At 32.8% G+C, this 25,620-nt stretch overlaps 4 protein-coding genes across 6 annotated transcripts in view; 2 read left to right on the top strand and 2 right to left on the bottom strand.

Annotated features, from left to right (window-relative positions):
- Positions 1 to 1,735: 1,735 nt before the first annotated feature.
- Positions 1,736 to 4,652, bottom strand: LOC119637462. Its single transcript, XM_038033483.1, has 4 exons — positions 4,517 to 4,652; positions 4,113 to 4,448; positions 3,329 to 3,968; positions 1,736 to 3,269 (listed from the first exon to the last, which is right to left on the bottom strand). The coding sequence occupies exons 1-4, from the start codon at positions 4,618 to 4,620 to the stop codon at positions 2,094 to 2,096; spliced, it is 2,256 nt and encodes a 751-aa protein (XP_037889411.1). The 5' UTR covers positions 4,621 to 4,652; the 3' UTR covers positions 1,736 to 2,093.
- Positions 4,653 to 6,502: 1,850 nt separating this feature from the next.
- Positions 6,503 to 24,178, top strand: LOC119637283 (protein MAK16 homolog). Of its 2 annotated transcripts, XM_038033206.1 has the most exons (5): positions 6,503 to 6,529; positions 6,591 to 6,637; positions 6,704 to 7,481; positions 10,057 to 10,240; positions 24,095 to 24,178. In XM_038033206.1, the coding sequence occupies exons 1-4, from the start codon at positions 6,515 to 6,517 to the stop codon at positions 10,237 to 10,239; spliced, it is 1,023 nt and encodes a 340-aa protein (XP_037889134.1). In that variant the 5' UTR covers positions 6,503 to 6,514; the 3' UTR covers position 10,240; positions 24,095 to 24,178. The 2 variants fall into 2 exon arrangements, with proteins under 2 accessions (XP_037889134.1, XP_037889133.1); XM_038033205.1 differs by lacking the exon at positions 24,095 to 24,178 and having other exon boundaries at positions 10,057 to 10,357.
- On the bottom strand, positions 22,267 to 24,024 carry LOC119637285 (enhancer of rudimentary homolog). Of its 2 annotated transcripts, none has more exons than XM_038033208.1 (2): positions 23,946 to 24,024; positions 22,267 to 22,989 (listed from the first exon to the last, which is right to left on the bottom strand). In XM_038033208.1, exon 2 carries the CDS (start codon positions 22,893 to 22,895, stop codon positions 22,584 to 22,586), a length of 312 nt encoding a protein of 103 aa, XP_037889136.1. In that variant the 5' UTR covers positions 22,896 to 22,989; positions 23,946 to 24,024; the 3' UTR covers positions 22,267 to 22,583. The 2 variants fall into 2 exon arrangements, with proteins under 2 accessions (XP_037889136.1, XP_037889135.1); XM_038033207.1 differs by lacking the exon at positions 23,946 to 24,024 and adding an exon at positions 23,047 to 23,179.
- Positions 23,574 to 25,620, top strand: part of LOC119637282 (eye-specific diacylglycerol kinase) — a 265,570-nt gene continuing 263,523 nt past the window's right edge. The window contains exons 1-3 of the mRNA XM_038033204.1: positions 23,574 to 23,762; positions 23,839 to 24,014; positions 24,095 to 24,324. Coding sequence (XP_037889132.1) covers positions 23,958 to 24,014; positions 24,095 to 24,324 — 287 coding nt within the window. The 5' untranslated portion in view covers positions 23,574 to 23,762; positions 23,839 to 23,957. The remainder of the gene's footprint in view (positions 23,763 to 23,838; positions 24,015 to 24,094; positions 24,325 to 25,620) is intronic.

Genomic DNA, 25,620 nt, shown 5'->3' with positions numbered 1-25,620 from the left:
CATGAACTTGATGCACTGAAAATTTTAAGATCTCTTTTTTTCATTATCTATTAAAACATTTGAGCTTTTATGTTTTATTATACAAATAGGACCTTGAACATTACATATGTTTCATTTCTTTTAATTTATTTCATTATAAGATGATTTGCAAAATAATTGCAGAGAAATAAATTCTAAGATTAAAGTCTTAAAGCACGATGTTCAAAAATTAAGTAATAACACCATATGTTATTGTTTAAAAGCAGAGATGTTAAACTATCCAATGCAGTCCAAAAAAAACGCTGTCACAAATGTATTAAAAACGACTCTTAGCCGCTATAAGTTTGTGAAAAAAGTATTGTTCCGTTGTTTTTTACGAACGGAAAAAACATAGGTTCAAATAAAAGTAGGTTTATTATTATTTAAAAAAAAAATGAAAAATATTTTTAACTTATTGGTTTTTATATTTTGCTAGTTATTAGCCTTTCATCTAGCATCTAAGGTATCGGCTCTTATTGAAAAATCTGATACACTTGAGATTTGAACGCACGACTAATGAGTTGTTAGTCGAAATCATTTGCTTACTCGGCTAAGAGAATACTTGAAACCTTTTGGCATTTAATTTCAACCGCGAATTTTACTAAAGTAGACCTGGTAAAACAAAACAATTTTAATAAGAAATATAAGAAACTTAACTCTTTTAGAAATGCAAGAATCAGGTATAAACACCTCCGTGTTTCATCCTAAAGAGTGAATCTATTCGAAAATGTACGATGGAGCATAACCGTCCTTTTGCATGCCGTAAGTGTAGTATTTTTAGCTTCAACTGTACACATACAGATATAGAAACATCCAAGCAGGACGACATATAATTTGTTAGTTGTATTCTCATAGTTAGAATGTCATCTTTGATTTTTCCCCTATTTTTTGAGTTCATTCTAATTATTTAAAATTTTGCATTTTGTAGGGTGGAAAACTGTGCAAAATATCGTGACATGTTAGTCTTTCTTTCTTTTGTTAAAGAGCATATTTCATTGCATGCAATCTACTGTGATAGAATATTAAAATCCTATATCCTGCATCAGTTGTAGTAGTACGATCGTATATTAATGGAATATATGCCCCATCCACGACTTGAAATAGACCCACGTTTTATTATACCGACCGATTGAGAGTCGCTTTTTGAATCGATTTTTTGCAAACGTACGCAACAACCAGAAGAAGTTTAGAAACGCACCTTTTATTTCACGAATCGATTTAGAGTGACTTTTTTGAATCAATCTAAGCTTGTCTGTCCGTCCGTTCGTTTGTCAGTCTTGTTTTCTTGTCCTCAATCGATGATGTTTACAATGTTGGATTTGTTTTTCTAAACTTCACCCTTTTAACAATGTTGGTAGATTCATCCCATGCTTGTACATTACGTCAATATTGAGTAATTTACCAAATCATATCTATATTAACATGCAGGTAGTCGCAAGAACGAAAGCCTATACTATACTATACGCAGAGAGAGTAAAAGAATTCGCAGAGAATTTCAATAGCATTTCAAGTGCAAGTTGGAGACGAAATGTTAAACCATAAAATCGAATCTTATTTTGTTCTTTTGATAACACTTGTAAGGTAAACGTACGTTGTTCATGAAAAACAGGATGTGAAGAATTATAAGCAACATTTTTATATAATCAAAAAATAAAACTATATTTAGGTGAACCTTTAATTAAAAAAATTTATTTGCATATATTTATTTAAACTATTTCATCAACTCATTAACTTTGAGGGGCAGTGACAAATACTTTAATATATGAGTTTTGGTGTACTTTTTCTTTACTAATAAAATTCATCAATTAACTTTACATAATCAGCAAAATGAAACAGTTGATTTATAAAAACAATACAAAACGAAAAACAGCAGATAATAGACTTAATTAAGAATAATTATACTAAACCAACATATTTCCAACAGCTACTTGTTCACTTTCTTGTCCTGCTTTCGAAAATATCTAAACTACATGTTCCCGATTGCTAAAATACTAGTTATAAACAGAAATATATCAACTTAAACGAAATAAATTGGAAAAAGGCGGGGAAAGTGTTGCCTATTTTCACGTTTCTTTTCACTTTTTAAGCAAATCACCCGTTGTAATGATTGGCAATTGTTCATTGATTTTATTTAAATTAAAAGAGTCTTCTGTGTTACGAGTTATGTTGGTTTTTCGGTTCAAAGATGGCTGTGGAGTTTTCCATATGTCGTTATTGTTAGAGCTGCACGAATTCAAACTAAGGGAGGAGGATTTTAGTACCGAAGGTCTTTGCGAGTAGTAGCTGCCATTGGATTTAGGTGACTCAATAGGCTGAAAACCATTTGCATCTTCTGAGGTTAAGGTGCGTTGATGAATATCGTTAATATCGGGGCAACAAGAATTCTCCCTTGATATGTTAAAGCGCCCGTTCTGTGACTCAAAACCTGAAGAATGTGATGAAGCTCGGGACATGTTCTCATCAATAGCGGTATTAATTAAATTTTTTGTCATTGGTTGTTGATTGAAATAGCCACCCGATAGCCAGGATACATCACATGAAGGACTTGACATTAAGCTATTGACACTAAAACGAGTAGGTGACAATAACTTGCTTCTCGTTGCATGGGCTTCGCTGTAAATTGAATTGCTTGACAATGAAAAGGGTGTAAGCATTCCGGGCATCGGTTGAGGGGTAAAAGGATTATTATCTCTTAAGTATATAGAGTTGTTCGAAGCTGTAAGGAAGCTTTTGTTAGTTGTATTGCAGTTAGAAAAATGTGTTTGTGGCTCTATGAAAGAAGAATTGAAAACACTATTGTTTGTAATGGATCCGTTTAATGTAAAGTTGCCATTTTCTGGCCTATAGCCGTTACGGAAATCATGGATAGAACCGTAACAACATTGCGGTCCGCTTGAAAAGTACGATTGTTTAGGGAATGTCGGTCGCTCAGCAAAACTACGAAAGCTTGAATTTGTTGTTGCGGTTCCATGTGGCATTTGATGTAATGAAAATGCTGAGGAGGTTACGGGGGATAATTTCTCCATAGACTTTAGAGGGGAAGGAGTTTTAAACGAACGGAATGAGTGAATACTTTTTATGGAGGCGCAATTTCCATTAAGTTGATTTAGAGAGTTAATGGCATCATCATCGTTTAAAAGATCTTCAGAGTAAAGTTTATGAAAACTATTTGCAGTAGTGTCAGGCGATTCTGGAGATGTGTCCGTGTTGGTGGTATATATCAAAATTAAGGTCAACAGCGAAGAAAGAAACTGTAGGAACAATTGTTTATAATCATAAAAATGTAATCATAATAAAGTATTTTACTCACTAATAATGCATTAGACGGAAGGTAGGCTTGTTCTACTAATCCAGCAGCCAATACGCTCCAAAGAGCGAGCAGGAATGTATATCGCGTTAACCGAAAACCATCCATCATGTTATGTATGAAAGCAAGCATTATTACACCAAACGGGCACATGCTCATATACATTGAAGTCATGCTGAAGTGTGTTACTCTCAAGCCCATTGAATACATAATCATCATAAAGACAGTGCGACAAAATAAAGTTACCTTCAAAGCCATGTGATGATTACACAACAATTGAAAATATGTCAAAAAAATCCGCTTTAGTGTCAGGATATGAGAAATGGCCATGAAGATGTAATGCCCCGCTGAGTTGCCAATTAAGTAAGTAATATGTTCTTTACTTATTGAAGGTAGAGAAACCGTTAGACACAGAGTGTTCACTACTGTAAATGTGGCGATCAAAATATGACAGCGTTGTTTCCATAATTGCTGTTTCATGTAATGTATTTGGCTAGAATGCGGTTGCCGCAAAGTCTCGGCTCCTTTAATAATAAAATCAAGAAATTTCGAACCCAAAACCATTTTTTTTTTCTCGTGTAAAACCTTTTTGAGATGACGATCACATGTTGCACATAACCGATATTGCTCTTCTAAATGAGATCTGCGAAGAAAAATTTGCAATACAGATTTTTTCTAGCTACCATGATTATATAAGAAAGTTATAAACTTCAAAACATTTCTGTTTTAATTTTCGGCGTGGACGGGAAAAAAATGATGAATGGGGGAAAGACATTTTTTTACTCACTTATACACTTTTAATTCCTGGTCGAAGTATTTCTCATACTTTGGTTGAAATTGAGACAATTTTTCCACTTTCAAACGTTGCGCTTCATTACAATTATCACAGAAACCGTTATGGATATTAACCGAGAGGATGTGTGACGAATATTGATTTGCCGTGAAACGTTCTGTACTTTGACTACAATTTAGCTGCTCATAGATTTCTTTATTATAATCGCCATCTTTATTAAAGCCATTATATTGTTCACAGGACGGACATGTCCAACTATTCGATTCCAAATACGGAACTTTGGTATTTTGATTGCAAAACCAACAATTCACGGTAATATGAAAACAGGATCTAAAAATAGATGTAAAGGTCGTGTTTAAGGCGGGAATATATTTTTACACATTTATTCTCACGCTCACCGAATTTTTATGTACACTTTATAACACACTAAAAAACAAACAAACCCAATAGCCACCACGGGGATAATGCTTAGAATTAACGACAACAAGGCGTTATTATTCATTACAATTTTGAATACTCTGCACTTAAAAATTTAAAGTTTAATTAATAATATTTTTAATTACAAAGAATGCATGGGCAGAACAATAATCAGAAGCCGGGAGACCCACGCTGCTTGTTAAAGCACACATACAAAAGGCACAAACCAAATTGCAAAGAGAACGGAACAAAATTGCATTTCTTAAAAGGTGGCATTACTATTTGATTGCCGTGAAAATAGCAAAATAAAACAAAACAAAGGAAATATCAAATCAAAAGTAATAACTTCCTGCACTTGTCGACACAAGTACATTTTATCTCTTATTGTAAAGTTGTTCAAATCTAGTTTAAGTTGTCAAAGGTCTTTGACCTGGTAAAGCATGAATGGATCAAGATTTTTAGGTTGTAATAAATTTCTTAAATTGGTATATCCCAGCAAAATCAATCAGTTTTCCTAGGCCTTTCGCTGAAATTAACTCCGGCCCAGATTGAATTTTCAATTATTTCAAGTATGCTCTAAAAAATATGAACTAATAAATCGAAACAATGTTTGCAAAGCTTGCAAGCCTAAACAGTGGTCTTAATATCTTAAAGGCTATCGTTTCTGACTTCAAATTGGTTGAGTCAGTTTTCTTACAATTATTATTGTAAAAACGGTTTTACTTATTTACTTTTTCTTGTATTAGTTAATTGCTTCCCCATCCTGTTGGAAAATTTATTTTTGTTTCGTGCAGAGGATAATTTTTAGCTGCTAAAAAATGATTATACAAGTTACAATTCCAAAAAATGGTAGTAATATATATGTACAACTAAAATATAACAGGGAGCTAGGGCCTACCATTAAATATTCAGCACAACTTTGCTTATTATATTAGGGGGTTGGAAAAATTTTAGCCAGGGACTTCTACACGTAAAACCGATTAAATTCGATGATTTTGATCTTTCCCTACATAAAATAACAATTTTTTAATATTATTTTTTAATATCATTGTTTATTTGAAGAAATGTGCAGCCGAAGTCCACCAAACGCGTTCAGAGGTTTGTGTTGATGCTGCTCCATCTTATCGCCATTGTCGTTTTTGGTCGGACTTGATCAAGTCTTTGCAGGTGTTGTATATAACCGCACAAAGTTACTATGTCCTACCACGAATGGTGTAGTTAAATAACATTTTTCGATACGGTCGTTTTTTTTCGTTGAAGTTAGATTGAAGAGCAACACCGGGTGAAACGGGTGAATAGTTGGTACTCTCTCTGCTCTTCCAATAAATTCAGTCCATTATTTGGACTCAACACTCGGAGAATTTAATATATAAGGTTTGCAGTAAATACGCTTTTTTTTTAGTTTAGTGGAGATTAAATGGACTAAGACAATAAGGAATTTAGATAATTTTTGTTTCGAATAAGTCTGATAAGTTCAATACAAACACTTGACGTCTTTTTTAAGTTGTAGTCGGCATAGTCTTCGACTTCGCCTCATTGCACTGTTGCACTTTTAAACCTTCAGATTAAAATGTTATCTCCTATATACTGTAAATTCTAAATGTACATACACATGATTTTTCCAACCTAGCCATTGAAAAATTAACTCGTATATGTTAACTGATAATCTCATGGAAACCAGCATTAGTTTGATAATAAATGGGAATGAATTAAGAAAAATGAAACTAAGATAGAATAGAAAATGTAATGAAGCGTATTACATAAAAAAAATGCTAAAGCAAGAGTATTTCTGCTAGGTTAATTTCATGCAAACATTTAAATTAAGTAAACCTGCTCGAAAAACAAATTGTTTAGATCTGGCCACACTGCAGGATAGCTGGGAAAGAATAATTTATTGATAATAATAAAGAAGAAAGTGTGATGCACGTGTTCTTAATGTATAATATTTTTTAAATTATAATAATAAATTTTTTAAGAGAATGCAGCACGACGATGTAAGTAATAACATTATATTTCAACAATAGGGAGTAATTATAATTGAAAATGAAAATATAGGTTGTTTGGAGCATAATCAATAAGTCATTCTGTTCGCATAAAGTCAAGTAAGTTCGAATTGTTTTCATTATTTGGTTTACTCGTTTTATTATATATAAATTTTCTTTTTAAAGAACTGATACACGAACTTTTTGCCGGAATGAATACAATATAACAGGTCTTTGTACACGTCGCACTTGTCCATTAGCCAATTCACAATATGCCACTGTGCGCGAAGAGAAAGGCATTATATATTTGTATATGAAAACTGCTGAACGTGCTCATATGCCCAGCAAATTATGGGAACGTGTAAAATTATCTCGAAATTTCGAGAAAGCTATTCAGCAAATCAACGAGAATCTGGTGTTTTGGCCCAAGTATATGATAGCGAAAAACAAGCAAAGATTTTTGAAAATTACACAGTACCTTATACGTATGCGTAAATTGAAACTACGTAGACAAAAGCTAATAGTACCACTTTCACGCAAAATTGAAAGAAGAGAAGCGAGGCGAGAACAAAAGGCACTGATAGCGGCGAAAATCGATAATCATATTGAGAAGGAGCTATTAGAGCGCTTAAAACGTGGAACATATCAGGATATTTATAATTTCTCTCAAACAGCGTTCAATAAAGCTTTAGCAGCCGAGGAAATTGAAGATGATGAAGAAATGGAAGCCGATGTAGAAGAAGAAGAAGAACGGGAATTGGAGCACGAAATGAATAACGATGATTTGATCCGGAACCATGTGAGTGAAGAGTTTGTGGAAGCTAGCACTGATGAGGAAATCGATGAACATGAAGATGAAGTAAGTGACAATGAAGATGCTGCAAGTGATTCCGGGCAAAAAGAAGAAATTGAAGTTAACAGCGATTTTGAACTGTCACAAGACGAATGCACTTCAGACATTGAGGTAAGTCTAATGTCCTTAATATTAGATAAAGTGAACACTGTGACATGGCGCCTAATAGAAGTAAAATCCTTAAAATTCATAAGGAAATGTTTTACACACACCCATACAATCTTTTTATCAATGATTTAGATGAAGTTTCAGAAACGTTTGTTACTAGAAAAATAAATTTATATATATATATATATATATATATATTTATATATACGTATGTACATTAGAGAGCTTTCGCAGTAACTTATAAAACTTCAATAATTATTTAAATAAACATTTCAAAGTTTCAAAACATTAACAGCTAAATAATTAACATTATTGTGTTGATGACGAAATATATTTTTATAATCATCTTCTATAGAGCTATAGGGGCATATTAATTCGGTCATTTCGTTGATAATCTTCAGAAATTCACAATAGACCCATATATATTTGATCAACACCAGATTGCAAGTTAAACTTAAATACGTACGGACGTCAGCAATTAGGAATGGGTTCTTAGCAAATGTGAATTGAAAACGAGTCAGGACCTTAAGAAATGTACTCGTCCCTCTATCTATTAAAAAAAAAAAAGAATACACAATTGATTTATTTGTTTAAGGTGGATGTCAAAAATTCGTTTTTCAAGGCGAACATGGATTTCTTATTAGGATTTAACAGTGGCACCAATTAAGGAAATATACAAAATTTTCAAAACTAGTTAACATTCAAAATCTAATCTCTCTGATAGAGAGCATATAACGTTTAATAATGATTACAGTGGAAAGGTTTTGTAATTAGTGGTAGAAGTTCCCAACATTTTTTTTATATAATCATACTATAAACGCCATTGTTTTACAAGCACTGACTGTAGACTAAAATTGATTGTATGCAATAGTAAAGATAGTTTTGAAATGGGCGATTTCAAACCCAAGCACTCAGAAAACGTTCATTTTTATATTCAACTTTTGATTGAGATCGAAATTAATTCAATTTTGCTCACAATAAGCCGATTTATTTATAATTTATTAAAAGCTTGCATTTGCGTTTTGCTGTGACCACAAATTAAAGAGATTAGGGAGGGAGATCTGCTGACTTGAATTTTTTCCCGCGTGTATACGCAATATTATATTTATCCTCTGTTTTAATAACACAGGACTATTTTGGAATTGAATGCCACTTGACTTGTCAAGAAATTTACAGAAATCCGATTGAAAGGTTAACTAGGTTTTAAAAGTCGTCCATAATAAATAATCATAGAAAGCAAAATGAGTCTGACATTATGAAAACATTTTATATTTTCGATACAATAGGCAATAGTAATAACTATACGGATCTTTGGTTGAGAATTACGGATTTACATTTTTTTCTTGCACTTGTATGCAGGCATTGTTATTGTTCTTATTATTGTTGTTTCGATGGCGGTTAATAATATATAATATTTATCTTGCGCTGGCTGTATATATTCTATAACAACAATAATAATTAACAATAACGACAACAACAAATAATAATAATAATAATAATAGTAATAATCATCATGAAAATACACCTTTCCACTTTTATACATGTGTGTAAATGATATAACACACGAGCAGCTAGCTAGCTATATAATGCTACTATCACTAGATATTATTGTTACTACTATGTAAGCAGTAGTGGTTGTTGCTTTTACTTTCCAAAACTCATAGCGTCAGCTATTGCTAATATGTATTAAATCGTTGCCTAAAAAGTACTGAAACTGGTGATCAAGCTACTATCTACCAAAAACCAAAATATATGAAAATGAAGCGAATAAATGAAATAGATACACGATTTTTAACTGTCTATAAAGGCTAAGTACTTTTTAGACAAACGATAAATGCCAAAGTTAGCTTAGAGATTTACATTATTATTAGTTTTAAGCAGATTGTTTGCTATTTATTTTTTTTCATCATCTTTCTTTTTCACCTGCATATTGTGTGCTCAATAGTCGTTATGAGCTAAACATTTCATAGATTTTTCTCTCAACGTATTATGTATTTTGTTGAATTTCAAAGAATTTCATTCAACAGTTGATGCGGTAAACAGTTTGCGATGTGCTTGCGCGCGCGTTTATCTCCGTTTAACCAAAGAAAGGAAACGTGAATGAAATGAAAGAGTCTGCAGACTCTTAAATTACAAGAAATAAGAAAAAAATAAATAAATAAATGAAAAAGATAAATGAAAAGCCTAGCTATTGCAAAATTTGTGCAAATTTTTTTAAATGTAAATTTAGTAAAAAGAAAGATGAGAGTTATTAGCTTTATTATTTAATTATCCTTATTTGAATCCACATTTAACTAATAATCGAAAAAATACATGTACATACATTCATATATATATATATATATATATATCTTTGCAATAGCCATCTATTAAGCTTAAAAAGCGGTCAAATATTTTTAATTAATGGAGAAAAAAAATTGATTTCAAAGTCACGGTCAACGCTGTATAAAGAAAAATTTAAACTTGTTTTTATATATAGCATTTAATGACACAGTGTTTATTTTAATAACAAAGTAATACAAAAGTTTGCCTTAATAAACAATTTTAAAATTATTATGCATTTAATTAATAAAATCAGGATAAACCGGCTAATGCTTTTGTAAGAGCTCCCTCCAAACTGTCAACTAAACCTTCGGCAAATAGCAAGAAAATTACGGCGACGCAACTCGGTAAATTTTCTAAACGTCCGCTTAGAAAAAGCAAAGTGGAAATTGAATATGAAATGGAAACTGAAACAAACCGGCAAAGGCTACATAAGTGAGGTATTCTTTACAATCATTTATTTACCCGTTTGTATACTATTCAGTTATCATAAAAGTTGTGTTGATGTAATAATTGCTACTTTTTTTTTTATAAAAATAAAATTCTATTTTTAATTACTTCAGCGAATTATTTAATAAATTAAATCGCACAGGTTTGTTTACCTTGACAATACTTACTTTGTAAAGCCAGCTCCCAGTTAAGTTTATCGCAATTCAATCGCATCTCTTGCAAAGTCGTATGATATAGAAATTTCATTTTTCATTATAATATTAACTTGCTTCTTTAACCTCGATAACTAAGAATGCTTCTTCTTACATAACTGAAGATATCATAAGCAAATATTTGACGGAGTTTTTTCTTTTCATTTGCAAGAAACACAAAGCTCGTCAATTATGATTTTACCCGAAAAAAAAGAAAAAAAAAAAACCAAAAGCCCTTTTAATGACATATCGCCTCTCAATATGGTAGACTCAGGAAATGTTGAGTCTTATGGCAAGAATTGCGTTCGCTAATTCCAAATGATACGGTCTGGATGAGCACGAATTAAATGAATGAGACAATTAAATGAACTTTTAAGAGCTTGTTATTCTTTAGATGGTCTAATTTTTGAGACTCCGCTGTTTAAACGAAAGTAAAATGCTGGCTTTTATAAGAGCGTTGAACTCGCTGCAACTTTTGGTGGATATGTGCTTTATGTAAAAAGGCTTCTAGCAAATTTCCAACATATATGTAGATGTGCATTTATTAGACTTAACATAAAAATATCTTCGCCTTGAACTGACTACTTTTTCATTTACCATATGGTTGTTTTTTTATTGCTTTTTGTACAACGTAATTTACTTAAAGCTTAGTATAGCAAAAGATGAAAACATTTACAGAATGCGGGCGTCCCTCGTTCAGCACGATACTTGTCCAGCACAGTTTCGACACAAGTTTTGGAAATATTATAACACGATATTGAAATAAGATGATTTCATAAATGTCAAATACATATAATTTCCACTGGATTTCGTTTCAGTTGCTTTTTTTTTTTATTTTATCGTTAATCGGAATGGTTTCAACCTACTTTGAGAAAAAAAGAAGCAAAATATTAAATTTTTCATTTTCATCATCATTTTTTGAATCTGTTCTTATAGTTTTTGTATTCCATCAATATGTTAACTTTCATTTTTTTTTTTTTCTTCTTCCTAATGAAAATTGACTTAACTTACTTAACTTGCGTTTTCGCTTATATATACAGATATATTTGGAAAGAAATTTCATGATACAATTTTGCACCTTAAGACTTGGTTTCGACGCAACACGGTACATATTGCATTGGTTTACATTATTTCACGTTAGCTTATAACATGTTCCCGATACGATACGGACAAGATTGCGATAGAATACGGTGCACATTTTATTCACTTATATTACATCTAAGTTTAAATCATCTTCTTGTGTGTAATGTTTGAGTTTGAATAAAATAATAAAAAAGGTTCGTATAATCTGGTGTCGGTACAGCAGCGTCAAATTTTCTATGAAAATTTCAGTTCGAAAAAGACTGCAATTCGCCGCTAAAGACCGTTTTAGCCCGTACAAAGACAGGAAGCGGTCGGACCATTGACAGGCGCTCACATTTAACAAAATATTTTCTTTTTAATGTAATGGTTTTGAAAAGGCGTGCATGAAGAACTCTTTTACCTATTACAGTATATAAATAAAAAGCTTGTATTCGGCTTGCGTCTATTACTACTAGCACAACTAGTTCACAATATATGGAAGAATAAAAATATAACCAGAAACAACGAAAAGCATACACGTTCCACCATTTTGTTCAAAATTGAGATTAGGAGAGTCTTAGGGACATTTTGTGTATCTGTAATCAATAACATTAGTATAAAAAGTATTAATTAGTAACCATTTGTCAACTTGCTCTTTCATGCTTGTTATTTGTATGTATATGGATTTTGTTGATCCCTTTATGAATTCGGATTTTCTCAAACGTTTGCAAGGCATCAGCACATGCATTTCTGTGTTTTTAAGTGAATATGCGCTATGGTATACATATAAGTGTTTATGTATGAAAAAAGACGAAACAACAGGTACGTATGCAGCAAATAAAATTTATTTTCGTTTCAAAAATGAAGAATTCTAAATACCATGTTTTCCAAGTGCTTCGGCATATTTCAATAAACATTTTCATATAAAGAAATACGAAGAAATTTTTTATTATTATACTTATCTTAATCCCATTCATTTATTTTATTTTTGTACTTACTAATTTTATTTGCTCGCACCTATATATTTGACATATTTTACCCAATTTTCCATATTGTAAATGACTACATAAATGAAAATTCGATACGACGTCTATTCACATTATATTGTTATTATTATATTGTTTATATTTCAGAATTAAATAATTAATTAAATAAATGAAATATTAAAAACTGGCTATTAATCCTACCTTATGCACTTTCTTCTCTGATTTCGGTACAATAAAATTTTTAACGGAAAGTTCAGCAAGCAAGTCGCGCCTATGTTCGCTGCAGCCTTCGTCCGTGGTAAATGATTAGTTAATCGTTCGTTTTTCTCCGTAATCTTATCAAAAATTCTAATACCTAATTTGTGTTTATTTTGATAATATTCTGTGCCATGCATTTCGTACTGGTATCGGTATATTTTAGAAATGTTGTCAGAGAATTTCTCGAAAAGATGAATAACATATTTCAAAGTTGAAGAACATCGTTCCTCGGGAGTTTTCTCATCAAACGATAGCTGAAAAGATATCAAGATTATTGGAAGCACAAGAATATTGGAGAGGCCTTGTTGTTAAAGATAAAATCGGAGTGAAAACATTTGAATGTTTTGTAATAACAATAGCATTGATGATAAATCTTGTAGAGGATCTTTTTAGTATGCATGGAGAGGTAATTTTTATATTGCCTGGAAAATTAAACCAGGATAGCTTGGAGAATTTTTTCGGAAAGTTTCGATCTTCGCTAGGAAATAGTGTACGAAATAGTGTTTTATGGCAAGATTATTGTCAATGAAGATACTTCGCTGTAGATTCGACAGTGCAAGCTGAAACTGTGAAGAAACCCATTATTTAATTGTAGATTAGCAGGACGAAATAACAGAGAGCCGGCAAGGAACGAGTGCAGACTGGATTGCCGACGTTTAACCATAGGAAATAGGTTCCGAAGTATGTAGTTAGAACTTCGGTGTCGATACTGATATCGAAGAAAAGAAGCAAGAGGAAGAACATACGTAGAAGTACCTTTCAGTATATATCATATATGCAAATATTTAAAAAGAAGTGTGCTGGACGTCACTTGCTAGACTCTATGTTAAGACTTTTGTTGTACAAAAAATCGAAATTCTTCACAGAACAGCATGCCGATTTTGACTATAGGAAATATCGAAAAAAACAGTTCAAATTTCATTAGCTAGAATTAGCTAATTGTTTAATTCTGGTATGTGAATAATATAATAATAACATAATATATATAGACGCCGTGTAGAATAAGTCACATATATGATATGGAAGAATAAAATTAATAAGTATATAAATAAAATAAGTAGATGAGAATATCATTACGATTTGAATTTTCATGAGCAAAGAAAGGATAAAATCAGTTATGCTGTACTTACGTCGTTGTAATAGAACGGAACGAAGTGAAATGGGACAATTTAGCGCGGTTAGGGGAAATTTTGTGGAAAAACGGATTAACGGATTAAAAATGTCGCGATGAATTTAGGTATAAAAACTCACTCGTAGAAAACAATGAGAAATATTCCACGAATTCCGCTAAGTGTTCATTAAATATTTCTCTTCGCATTCCGAGTGTTTTTTTTTTTTACTTGAAAGTGCAGCAGCTCCGAGACAGTTTTGCTTTGGGGGATCTGAAAAATAAACTTCTGTTTTATTAATATATATCTTCTTAATGTTAATATTAATTCATTTATTTAAATAATTCAGTTTGTGATAAAATAAATGACATTTGAAATTAATATTTTGTCGCTCAGCATAGGGAGATATCTGTAGAAGCACTCTCCCCTATTCATCCGTGGTTTACTTGGATATATGTCACAATAGTCGGTTGTTTCATGTTTTCCGGAATAACTTTTCCGCTTAGAACACACTACACTGTCCTTTTTTTGTAAGTCTTTGCGTTATATAAAAAATCATGCTCCTTTTAACGGATCGCAAACCTTTTCCAATAGTCTCCTTCTTCGATTTTTTCTCAAAAGAAACTTCACTAAGAGTGCACAGCAACTTTGGACACGGAATTTTGTACTCAGTGAAAGCAAACTACACTTTGTGAGCATTTTAATTTTAATAGCAAATGGCGGAATAGCGGCGCCTACGAAGTACAAAGAGTTAACATACTCGTTTAGAACTACGCTTGTTCTATCTCAATAAGAGCAGGAATATGTTATACACAACGGTTCCTTTACTTTTAATTTAAGACTTTATTGTAAGCCAATATTAAAATAATAAATTAGGATTGAAAAAATAGCGAAGCGTGAAAGCCGACGGCCGGAGTTTAAGTGAAATAGTGTTCAATTAAGAATACGAAGGAATTGTTTACGCTTGTAAAAGCGAATGGGAAGGGGATTAGTCAAAAAAGGAGTCGAAAATAAGTCGAATCAAGGGAGTTAAATTGCAATATTCGAACGGACAGTATAAGTCCCTGAAAATAATTTGTAAATAGATCTTCTAATCCTCTGAATGAAACCTGGACTATCGTAATAACCACAATTCAGTGATTCGAACTTAATCTCAAAAATGAGTTGAATAAATAACGTAAAATCACGGAAGACGGTTTACGTTACCATACAATAACCTACAATATATATATCTTTTTAATAACGAAAAATTTCTTCATATTTCTTGGTAAGAAATATTTTTATTGAATTTTTTACGTCAAAGTATTTGGAGAACACGGAATTCTTCAATTCTTCAAAATAAACGATGACAAGAAAACATATGACATTGGCTCCATACATGCCTGCTGCTTGGTCTGTTTTCGCACATACACACTTGTGTGTATATCATAGCGCATATTCACATAAAAACATAGAATGTGCTTTTAAGAAAATTCGACGTCGTGAACGGATTGACAGAATCCGTGCACATACAAATGATAAGAATGGAAGAGCATGCTATTAAATGGCTACTAAGTGACATTATTGTTATTGATGGCAGATACGCAAAAAGCCCCTATAGTTCTCCTAATTTCAATTTTAAACAAAATGTCAGATTATCTATCCATCTATCCAGGAACCATCATCATCTGCAATCTAGAGCCGATATTAATCTCAACATAATGAGACCGTATATAATCAAACTCATTTGAGTTCATTTCCTAGAAAGGGATATATATATATATATATATATATATACATATATACAACCATACGTTTTCTTTGAATTCCAAAGTTTTGCGAATTGCAAGCAAATATTTATTTGCTTTTTAGCAATTACATGTTACATAAAGTTGAATTTTAGTAAAAAGCGGAAGGAATCCATTTGTGTACTTATTAATAAAATTTTAATATAGTTGAGAAATATAAAGTATAAAGTGCGTTGAGTGAAAAGTAAGTAGGAACCTTGTGAAATTTCCACTTTCTGTCTCTAACTGAAGTCTGGCAAGTTAGAAAATTATGTTTGGCTGTGACCGCATCTTTTATGCTTCGTACCTTGATTTTAAAAAAGACGAAGAGGCGTGGCTGAATGTTATCGTTTTTCTAGAAATTTTTACCGCGTAACTCTCCTAGTTTATAAATGAGACAAACACTAAGAAAGACCGAGGAGTTCTGTACGTTTATGTGTCTTTGGATCGAGTTGCCCCGTTTCCAATAAAAACACAATGCAAACTCCATATTTCTGCCAAATAGGAAACTGACATCTTTTATGATCAATGGCCAAGAAAGCCAATTATTTCGCTTACGAAGAAAGAAGTGCTTGCACTTTATGTTGTAGTAGTAGTGGGTTTATATCGATTTGGCCTATTTTCATTGCTAACCTGGCTTTTATGCCAAATTTTAAACAGGTATCTGTGTATTAAAGGCCCAGGAGAATGTTTACCACAAACGTAATACAAACGGAGAGGCGAATATGTTTAAATTGCTCATCGAGAATGTACATCTCACTGAAGTTTTATTTCAAGTGCTGCGAACATTTTGAGCTTCGTTTGGGCTCTTTCGGTCATGGGTATATAAGTTGAGTTAAAAAAACTACATCCCTAAAACCATGCCAAAGATCGAGTTTAGCAAGATCATCAATGGCTTACGCGATCCAAGTCTTTATTGCTCCAATGAATTAAATCTTCTATAAATCCCGCGGGCGCGAAAAATACATATGAGCATCATTAGCATACAGGTCGATATTAGAATTGTGGCAATGAGTAGCCAAACATGATCGGCCTTGATGAGCATGGTTACTGTAGAAGTGAAGCCGAAATAAAATCCTTTTTAAAAACAGATCATCATTGGATCCTGAACGTTTAACAGCTTGTCAAACTTTCTCATTAATGAAAGATGTAAACTGAGAGGGCAGCAAATCACTGGGCAAATGTAGGGTACTCGTTGATCTTTAAATATATTAATATGTCCGAATGAAGCCCACAACCTGACCGACTATTCTTTTTTACCTATTTCTTGTAAATACTTCGTAGCGACGTTTCTTTGGAAGACCAGTCATTCAACATATTGCATAGCAAAGCGAAGACAGGTAAGAACATTTGGTACCTCTCGAGGTAGTCCTCGCTCCAAACCAACAATAACAAAATATAACAAAATTTAAAAAATGCAAATTGTTTTGGTTACCATGGGCGTGTTATTTGCTTTATCAATTCACATTTTACATTGAATTGCATAGGAGATCTCTGCTTTTGTTTGTTACATCATAAAACATCCTTCGGAAGGTCCATATTGAATGTGTATATATTTGACAAGCGCGCGTTTCCAAGTGACTTTAATCATCTATCATCGCGGATATTGTGGCAGACGCAATTTGACGTCACCATTCTTATCCGATGGATGAAAAAGACACTTTTGACTTTATATAGCCTGCACTACTTACGATACGGGGTATATTAATTTTGGCCCGAGCTATCAAGGACTTAGAAGATAGACCCACCTTTTATTATACCGATCGGTTAAGAATCATTCCCTGAATATATATAAGTTTTTCCGTCCGGATCGTTATTCTTCGCACACTTATCTGCACATTTCGCGGATTTAAACGAACAAACTGTCGGAGTGAAATATTCGATTCAATTTAGATCATCCCAAGGAAAATTGTGTACATTTTTTGGAGTCAAGTAGAACGGTCCAATTGTACATTGTTTTTTGTGGGTCTTTTTCTCAATACCTAATCATGCCTAACCCATAAGCAATCTTTCATCTCTTGAGTTTAATATATTCATCAGAGTGAAACAGTATAATTAATAAAATAATTGTATATTACCTTTAAGCAATGTTGTTATTAAACGTGGTTCAGAATATCTGCTCTCCCATGTATGCATATATCGTCATATTAACATATTTATAGATGGAAGAGAATAAGGAAAACGGTTGGATAATTTCGTGAAAGCTCTCATGCATAACAATCTATTTGCCTTACAAAAGTGCAGCATCTCGCAACAACTTAAGGCCCTACAAGTTCTAGTTCACTACAATTACTTTTGTAGCATTTGTACCCGGTTCTTTTCATTGACAAGATTTCAAAATTTAATAACTATCTGAAATTATATTTGGTCGTAGCTGTTCATAATGATATCATAACGATTGATAGGCGAAAAAATTAACGACTCCCATTAAAACATGAGTAGTAGTAGTAGTGTTGGTAGAAACTAAAACAAAATTTAAAAATCTCTCTAATTTTAACCTAGCATTTGAAACGTTTTCACATTCTTCACCGAAGATTGGCGGTATATTAACTTCGTCCAAGCGTTTGCCACATCCAGAAGAACACTTCAGATATCACAGATATAGTGTATATATTCTTGGTCATTATCAAAATCTGTATCGATTAAGCATGCCCGCGTGTCCTTCAATCTGTCCGTCCATCGGTGTAGTGTCCGTAGTAAGCCTTCTACCATTTGGAAACATGACAATATCGCCTTAATATTTTGCCAAAACATTAGAAGTTCTTTATCGATTAAAGGACAGGCCTTAAGTACCGCGTAAACTGAAAGCACCTCTGTTTATCACAGGGAATAAAAAATTGATTTTTCTTCACTACTCATAAAGCACAGCAGAACAATACGCAAAAATTTTACCGTATATTTTATGGCCGATGATGTAATACCTGAACAGAAACAGGAAAAATTTACCACACCTACTCAATATTATGGTATATTAAAATTCAATTTCAACACCTTTGAAACGCAACACCTACAAGCATGCTTCAAAAACGTCACAAAGTATATAAATTCTTGTCCAATTTCAAATTCGGAATGCACCTAAGCATGTTCGTCTGCGCAACTGTGTGGTATCATTCGCTCGTTTGCAAAATTGAAGACATCACCTATAAATTTGCAAAAGAGTTTTTAAATGACCCGAACTGGTCAAAGGATACGCCCGCAACGCCCATACGCTTAGGCGTCAAAAACTGTGACCACCTTTGTTTTCTGGGTTTTTTGCTTGCTAGTGCAGCACATATATCTTATAAGTTTTTTTTTTTTATTTTGAAAATAGGAAAACTCAGCCGCGCCCATCCAATATTGTAGAGTACGAAATTTTGGTTCTTCTGCATTTTTTAAACCTCTTTTCAGGATATAGGTGATGGGTGTAAAAGGTTCGGTCATGGCCCTACTTGTTTCTTACTTACCTTGCCCGACGGAAGTACCCTAAGTTAGCTTTTACGTTTGTCACTCCTAACGGAACGCACCGAAAACTCATAGAGTATAAAAATTCTAAAATTCTTGGTAGGTTTAGTCGTTCCTTTTTGTTCAACTACCTGAACGCGGCTTGCTTTAACGCTCACGGTCTCTAATATCACTTAAAACATAGCACGCATAGCATATGCTTAGATCCGTTAAACCTGAAGACAAGTCTAATCTACTGATAGTCGCCATCTCATCGTGGGCAAAAAACTCTAGTTGTCAATCCTTAACAGATGTCAATTTAAAACTTCATGATACGAATACGTTCCAGGGCGATCTGAGAGTTCCACGTGAAAGAAGTTCGTTCACTATTATCAAAACACTTTTTTAATTATACGAATCGGTTTGAAATGGTGCAGAATAAAAGCAAAGCAATTATGTGCTGATTTCCTACTTTTTTATCCTCTTCCCGTGGCCCTAGCAATTTCAGCAATAAATAGGCGGAATTGAATTCATTTATAATGTCACGAGAATCAAGAGTGTGCTTGAAACTATATTTCGAAAATTTGTTTTCAAGGCTTATACGGTCTTTATTTGAACTACATTCCACTTGAAACGGTATTGTTATGTCTAGCATTGTGATCACCTTGAGTTTAAAATTGACGTAAGCAATATCCACGTAATACAAACTTGATTTTTGTAAAAAGAAACTAATAAAAAGACTTCGATTCAAATCATTTGCAACAGCGATCGTCCTTGGACCAAACCACGTCGGTGTGTCCAATTCAAGATATCTCTAAAATTGCGATCCGTAGATTGAATAAAAGAAAAGCCGGACGGAAAAACAAGCTTAGATTGATTCAAAAAGTGATGCTCCATAAGTCGGTATAGTAAAAAAGTGGGTTTATCTTAAGCCCTTCTGTCCTCTTTGCATACACCTTTGTACCACGAGTGATGTTAAGTGTAAAAAGTGCTACGGTTGACGGTCGATGACATTGGTCGACTTTAAAAAGGCATTTTACTTCTTTAAGGAATTCCTTCGGAGCAAGACTGCAATAGCAGGGCCTTTTATGCTGCAGAAATTTTCCAAGAAAATGCCGTAAATGGATACGTCAGACATACAAGGATTCAAAGTTACGTTTGGCGCGCGGGTCCGCAAAGCTGAAGAAGTGCGAAAATGGGTCTGTAGGCGGATCGCTGCCAACCTAATATAAGTTCTTTCGACACGATATCGCCATGTTGCCAAAAATATTGTGATATGTTGTAGAAACTGAAGGAAGCTATTTTGACTAATATATATTGTACTAATTTTCCATAATATATGCCTTTTTCAAGTAAAAAACTGATCAAAATTTTTGCAAACACCTAACAATAATCGCCTTTGTTTTGGTATGTTAAAGACGAATGGATTAGGCCTGCTGGCAAATGGACCAATATATCTAGTAACGTGATGAGTTTTCAATATGAGGGTACATAGTAGATAGCAGCCGTAAAGATGAAAAGCTTTGCTTTTGCGTGATGCTTCTTGTTAACTTATTAATGATTCGATAGTCATTCTTGATTAGGAGTTATTCATCTTCTAGAAGTCCATTCTGGAGTTTAGTCAAGGATATTGACGTCGAACTATGGCCGTATAAGAATTATTGTTTTAGGGATTGATAAGATAAAGTTTATTTATAATTTTGTTGACTTAGGAACACAAGTCAGCGATTGTAATGAGGGCAGTTCTGTTATATTTTTTGCAAGTGCAATTAAAAGGTTCAGCCGTCAGATGACGTCCATCCGAGCACATTTAAATCAACTTTATAATATGTACGATCGCACATGAGTGTGTTGAGCACCTTCACCTCTCATGTGATAAAGTTGGCACCGGAAAGATGTCTAAAGGTCATGATAGGGTAGGTAGGTAGAGCTTGTAGAAGTGTCCATCTTCGTTTGATCTTCCTATTTCATGCATATTTGTCTTCTCAGTCTTGCATGATGTTATTTCGAATTAGACGAAACGAGTCTTCGGGGGAATATTTGATTGAGGGAATTTCTCGATTAAGCCGAGCTTGACAAGCATAAAGATCAGCTCTCCCATGTATTTAGGTGAAAGCCATAATGATCAGGAATCCAGGCCAGATGACATACACCGATGTCAGTAGTAGTTAACATATCATCGATTTCAAAAAGCTACATGTTGGGGGAATTTTTTTTTGCCTAGGATCAGGGCCGGTCTGCTGTTAGACCCAACCACGACTCTTTAAATTCCTCCTGATTTGGTAAGGCTTACTTGCTGTCTGATGGCCACAAGCTCTGTAAAAGATGGTGAAAGCTTTTCCATAATTTTGAATTTGCCGAGTAATTCTGAGGGGCACATTACCACCGCGAAACTTGACACTTTTTGCCCAATTGAGCGATTTGTGGTATAAAATGTCAAGTCATTGTTTTGGTATGATCGATAATTCCTATTTGTGGAACATGTGGAGTGCTATACTCTTGCTTGAGTGTAAAGCAGCTCACATAAAACACATACATTCGATTTTGTGATGGCTGACAATTCTTGGATGTTCCATACGCAGGTTTATTGTATTCGTGATACCTTTGGATCAATATTTTACTTTATTGGAAAGAATTATTCGAAAATTGATATATCTTCAATTCTGATAGAAACGAATTCCTTTGCTCTTGAATTCATCTTATAATTTTCAGGTATTTGGAAATTCCTAACGTTCCTTGGAGATTTCAATTCGAATATTTATCCACTTCGCGTGCTCTTCTTGCATCACTTTCAAATGACAAGTTTTGAATCACACAAACGATCGCCTACAAACTGCTCCGATGGAGCATGCAGTTTGCAGTAATCCAATAATATTTTGCGCACATATTATTTTGGTTGATCGAAAGAACGCATTTCGAAAGCTGGGAAAAAGAACCTAGGAATATTTTAATAGTTCAATACATTGAGAATATTAAAATGTAATTATATGCAATTTTTTCTGCATTCATTGCAAATGCTAGAAACAAGTTTCAATAAAGTAAAATTGAATTCTAATATAATATGAAACGCAGAAAGTTAATTTAAGTACCGAAACTTCTTCCTTACAGGAAATTCGTTCGGAACATAAACTTTTATTTTTAAATGTATTTAGTTTTACAAACAAAAAATGAAAATCGTATAAACAAAGATTTATAGTTAAACTTAAAAGAAGGAAAGAAAACGCTTCGTCAAAAGTGTAAAAGTTAGATTGTGTTTTACATATTTTTGTAAATAGCTGAAAAAGTATGAAAAACAACTAAAGTACATAAGTTCTATATTTTGTTGCGTGGAAATTCATTATTAACAAAAAGCAATGAAATATATATTAATAATAATATAAACACACTCCAGATTCATCCAAAGTATTTGATTTTTGATAACATTTCATTAATTTCGGTTTAGTTTTTTCAAACTTTACGTATTGATGAATTCGTTTCTTTAGATGGGATTTTGTTATGATAGCGTATATTAAAATTGATTTCTTTTACTTAAACTACTACATCAGTCTGTATTACCAGCTGCTTGTTTTAGCAGTACATAAATTTTTTCTTTAATCCATTCTTTATTATAGGGAGCGTAAGTGTTTGTCGATTTTTGATAAACCAAGCAACTAATGTCAGCCAATTGGTCAAGGAAATCAAAGAGCTGACTGATATCATACGTAATGGTGGGTGTGTTTGGATTAATACGCTTTAAATGCTCCTCGTAGATACGGCAAACACCTTCCATGCATTCGTTGACACTATCATAATCGCTATATGTTCGCGTTTCAGGTCTGTTGCCCGGCTGCACCAATAGAATGGTATGCGACATATTTGCTTTTTTTCAACACTACAGATTAAACGTGACAAATTGTAGAAAAAGCGTACTGCTTTAGTCAAGCGTTAATTTTTATTTTTATTCTCCTCTGCAACAAAAGAAGCGGAAATTTCAAATGCACTACTATTAATCACACGATTCTTACTTTTATTTTATTGTAAAGCAAATGCAATAAAGCTACGCTTGTATTTTAATGGAAATTCTTTTGTAAAAATTGTTAAAAGAAGTCTTCGGTTGTTCTTATATTAGCCGTCAATTGAGATACGGCGTTTTTTCCCTTCTATCATTGCCATAAATAAATTTTTAAATAATTATTACCATTTTCCCTAGAATTACGACAGGTATGTTAAATCAGGGATGCCCACTTGAAACTATTTACAAAATTTACTGATTCTGTGGTAAATATAGTACTTTTAAACATGATCATGTAGTTTAATTTCTTTAATGGTGAATATGATTGGCTGCTATTCTCTTCGCTTGGTGCTCTCTTTACATGCGATCAATACTTTCAATTCAGATAATTTAAAACAGCTGCTTATATGTTTTTGTCATAATCTATACAGTATTCGGACAAGTATTAAATTATATCATAAAATGGTCTAATTAAAAGTGCATTTAATAGAAATATTAAAAATAATACAATATGCAGTTCAAACGAAATCATATAATTTATGTAACATTTAATTAATCGCATTCATTGTAAATATATTTTTTTTTTTGCTCTATACTGATGGAATAAGAAGCGCCATGCGTTTTAATGAAAGAAGCTAAATATGTCAATATTTAATTTACATTGCATTCATTTTGATGTACTTTAAAGTTTATTAGCTAAATATTGCATTTATAAGGAAACAATGAAAAGTAAATATATTTCTACAAAGTTGAACGTCATTGCTTGCGAATAGTTATTTTTCACCCTTAAGTTTTTTGTTTATAGTTTTTCTTTCATAGGTTTGTTTATTTTATAAATGAAATCGGACAGATAAACAATTCATATGCGCGTAAAAAAAAATTTTAAGTCATTCTTCTTTTGTTTATACTTACGCGCTATTTTTGATGGTTTATGATCTACAAAATTTATCCATGTTACCTACTACGTCGTCTAAAGTTAAGGTACTAACATTCTGTGTCTTCTTTTTTTTTAAATTATTATATCACGTTTTTTTTCATTTGGTGTCATTGCTTTTTTATAGCTACCTAGTGATTCGAATAAACCGTCATTGCATTGCCTACTAAATGGACCGCTTAACAGTTTACATTTCTCGGTTATCGATCAACGTCTTGGTCCCATTCATGATTCGGTGTTTTTAGATCACATTAATTCCACGGTAACAGCACTTAATTATCGCCAAAATGACTTGACCGGCACAGTAGACACAAAGAGAATAAACAGCGCTAACAGCCAGCCGATTCATAAAGAAAGGTAAGCAAAAAGAGAAAGCACAATACTTATATATATTCTTTTGCTCTTATATAATAAATTTAAAAAATTCTTATCGAGGAACTAAAATATAGAAGAGATAAATTAGAATGGAAGAATCAAGTTCGCGGTTTGCTTGGACAGAACACAGCTTAGGATTTTTTTAAACCTTTTTCAAAAACATTACTACTATGTTTCGACGACTCCCACCAGAAATCTACTTGAAAGGTTTCGTCATGCTTATGGAGACGTTTGCCCCATGAACTGAACAACAATAGGAGTATCTTGAATTATTTACTAGCAAAAATATGAACAAAAAAGTACGCGAAAAAAAAATAGATCTGCTAATGACGGCGTGTGAAAATAACAAAAATTTTGGTAAGGCGCCAATTCAGAAACGCCGCATATATATACCTACACATACGTTTACGTAGGCGTTTGCATTGATAAGACATTTATTTACGTTTTCTTGTTTTGGTTTTTACTTATTTACGTTATAATGTAAGTATTAATGGCTGCAAAAGGGAAAAAGATTGAATGACTTAATCGGACATTTTTTTATATATTTTTTAAATCTCTTGTTTTGAATTCAAGCACGTTCTTCTCTTTTGTTTTGGTTTTCATTTTTTGCTATGCAGTCTGGGATATTTTAAGAGATTTATTTTTTTTTTTGTTTTTAATGCTAAATATTTAGCATTTGTGATTGTTTGTGTATGGTTTCGTAAAACGTGATTCGTTTATTAAAATTCTTTACACTCGATTGTTAACAATTTTCCAATATTTTTTTTTTTTATTTTTTTTTTTTAATTTTTTTTTTAAATTTTTTTTTTATAGTTTTGCCTCTTTTGTCACCCAAAATATATGGATAATTGCGTTTACGCGGATGTAATATTATTTCACAGTTTATTATTTAGTTTTACATGAGAATAAATGAATGAAAATATCATTATTGTCATGGCCATGGCTTCAGCAAAAAACTTGTTAATGAATTACTTTGTAATTGTCAGTGGATGTACCCTGGGTTTGTGGCAATTGTTAGTAGCTGTTGATAGGTGCTGTAGCACTTTATTTTTACTTATTGCTTTACAGTCGATGAAGCCTTGTTGTTTGTCTCGCCCCAGAGCACATTACAATGTGCGAATGTCGTCCATTCATAGTTTGACTCAGTTCGTCGTAAAGTGAAAGAGGATATAAATGAAAAGGCTTTCGATCGTACACTTTTCCAAAAAAGGAAATACACGCAACTATCTGGCCAGTTCTGGCATCTTCCTCGATTTCTCCAAATGATAACAACAGAAC

Source organism: Glossina fuscipes, unplaced genomic scaffold (assembly GCF_014805625.2).
Source record: "Glossina fuscipes isolate IAEA_lab_2018 unplaced genomic scaffold, Yale_Gfus_2 59, whole genome shotgun sequence".
NCBI classification, from domain to species: domain Eukaryota; kingdom Metazoa; phylum Arthropoda; class Insecta; order Diptera; family Glossinidae; genus Glossina; species Glossina fuscipes.
This window is presented reverse-complemented; position numbering and strand designations above follow the sequence as displayed.

Coding starts and splice junctions, on each gene's coding strand:
- LOC119637285 (XM_038033208.1), bottom strand. CDS start 22,895: ATGTCGCATACCATTCTATTGGTGCAGCCGGGCAACAGACCTGAAACG.
- LOC119637283 (XM_038033206.1), top strand. Junction 6,638..6,703: donor TTCTGTTCGCATAAAGTCAA/GTAAGTTCGAAT, acceptor TTCTTTTTAAAG/AACTGATACACGAACTTTTT. Junction 7,482..10,056: donor AATGCACTTCAGACATTGAG/GTAAGTCTAATG, acceptor TAATAAAATCAG/GATAAACCGGCTAATGCTTT.
- LOC119637462 (XM_038033483.1), bottom strand. CDS start 4,620: ATGAATAATAACGCCTTGTTGTCGTTAATTCTAAGCATTATCCCCGTG. Junction 3,969..4,112: donor CAGGAATTAAAAGTGTATAA/GTGAGTAAAAAA, acceptor TTTTCTTCGCAG/ATCTCATTTAGAAGAGCAAT. Junction 3,270..3,328: donor TTCCGTCTAATGCATTATTA/GTGAGTAAAATA, acceptor TTGTTCCTACAG/TTTCTTTCTTCGCTGTTGAC.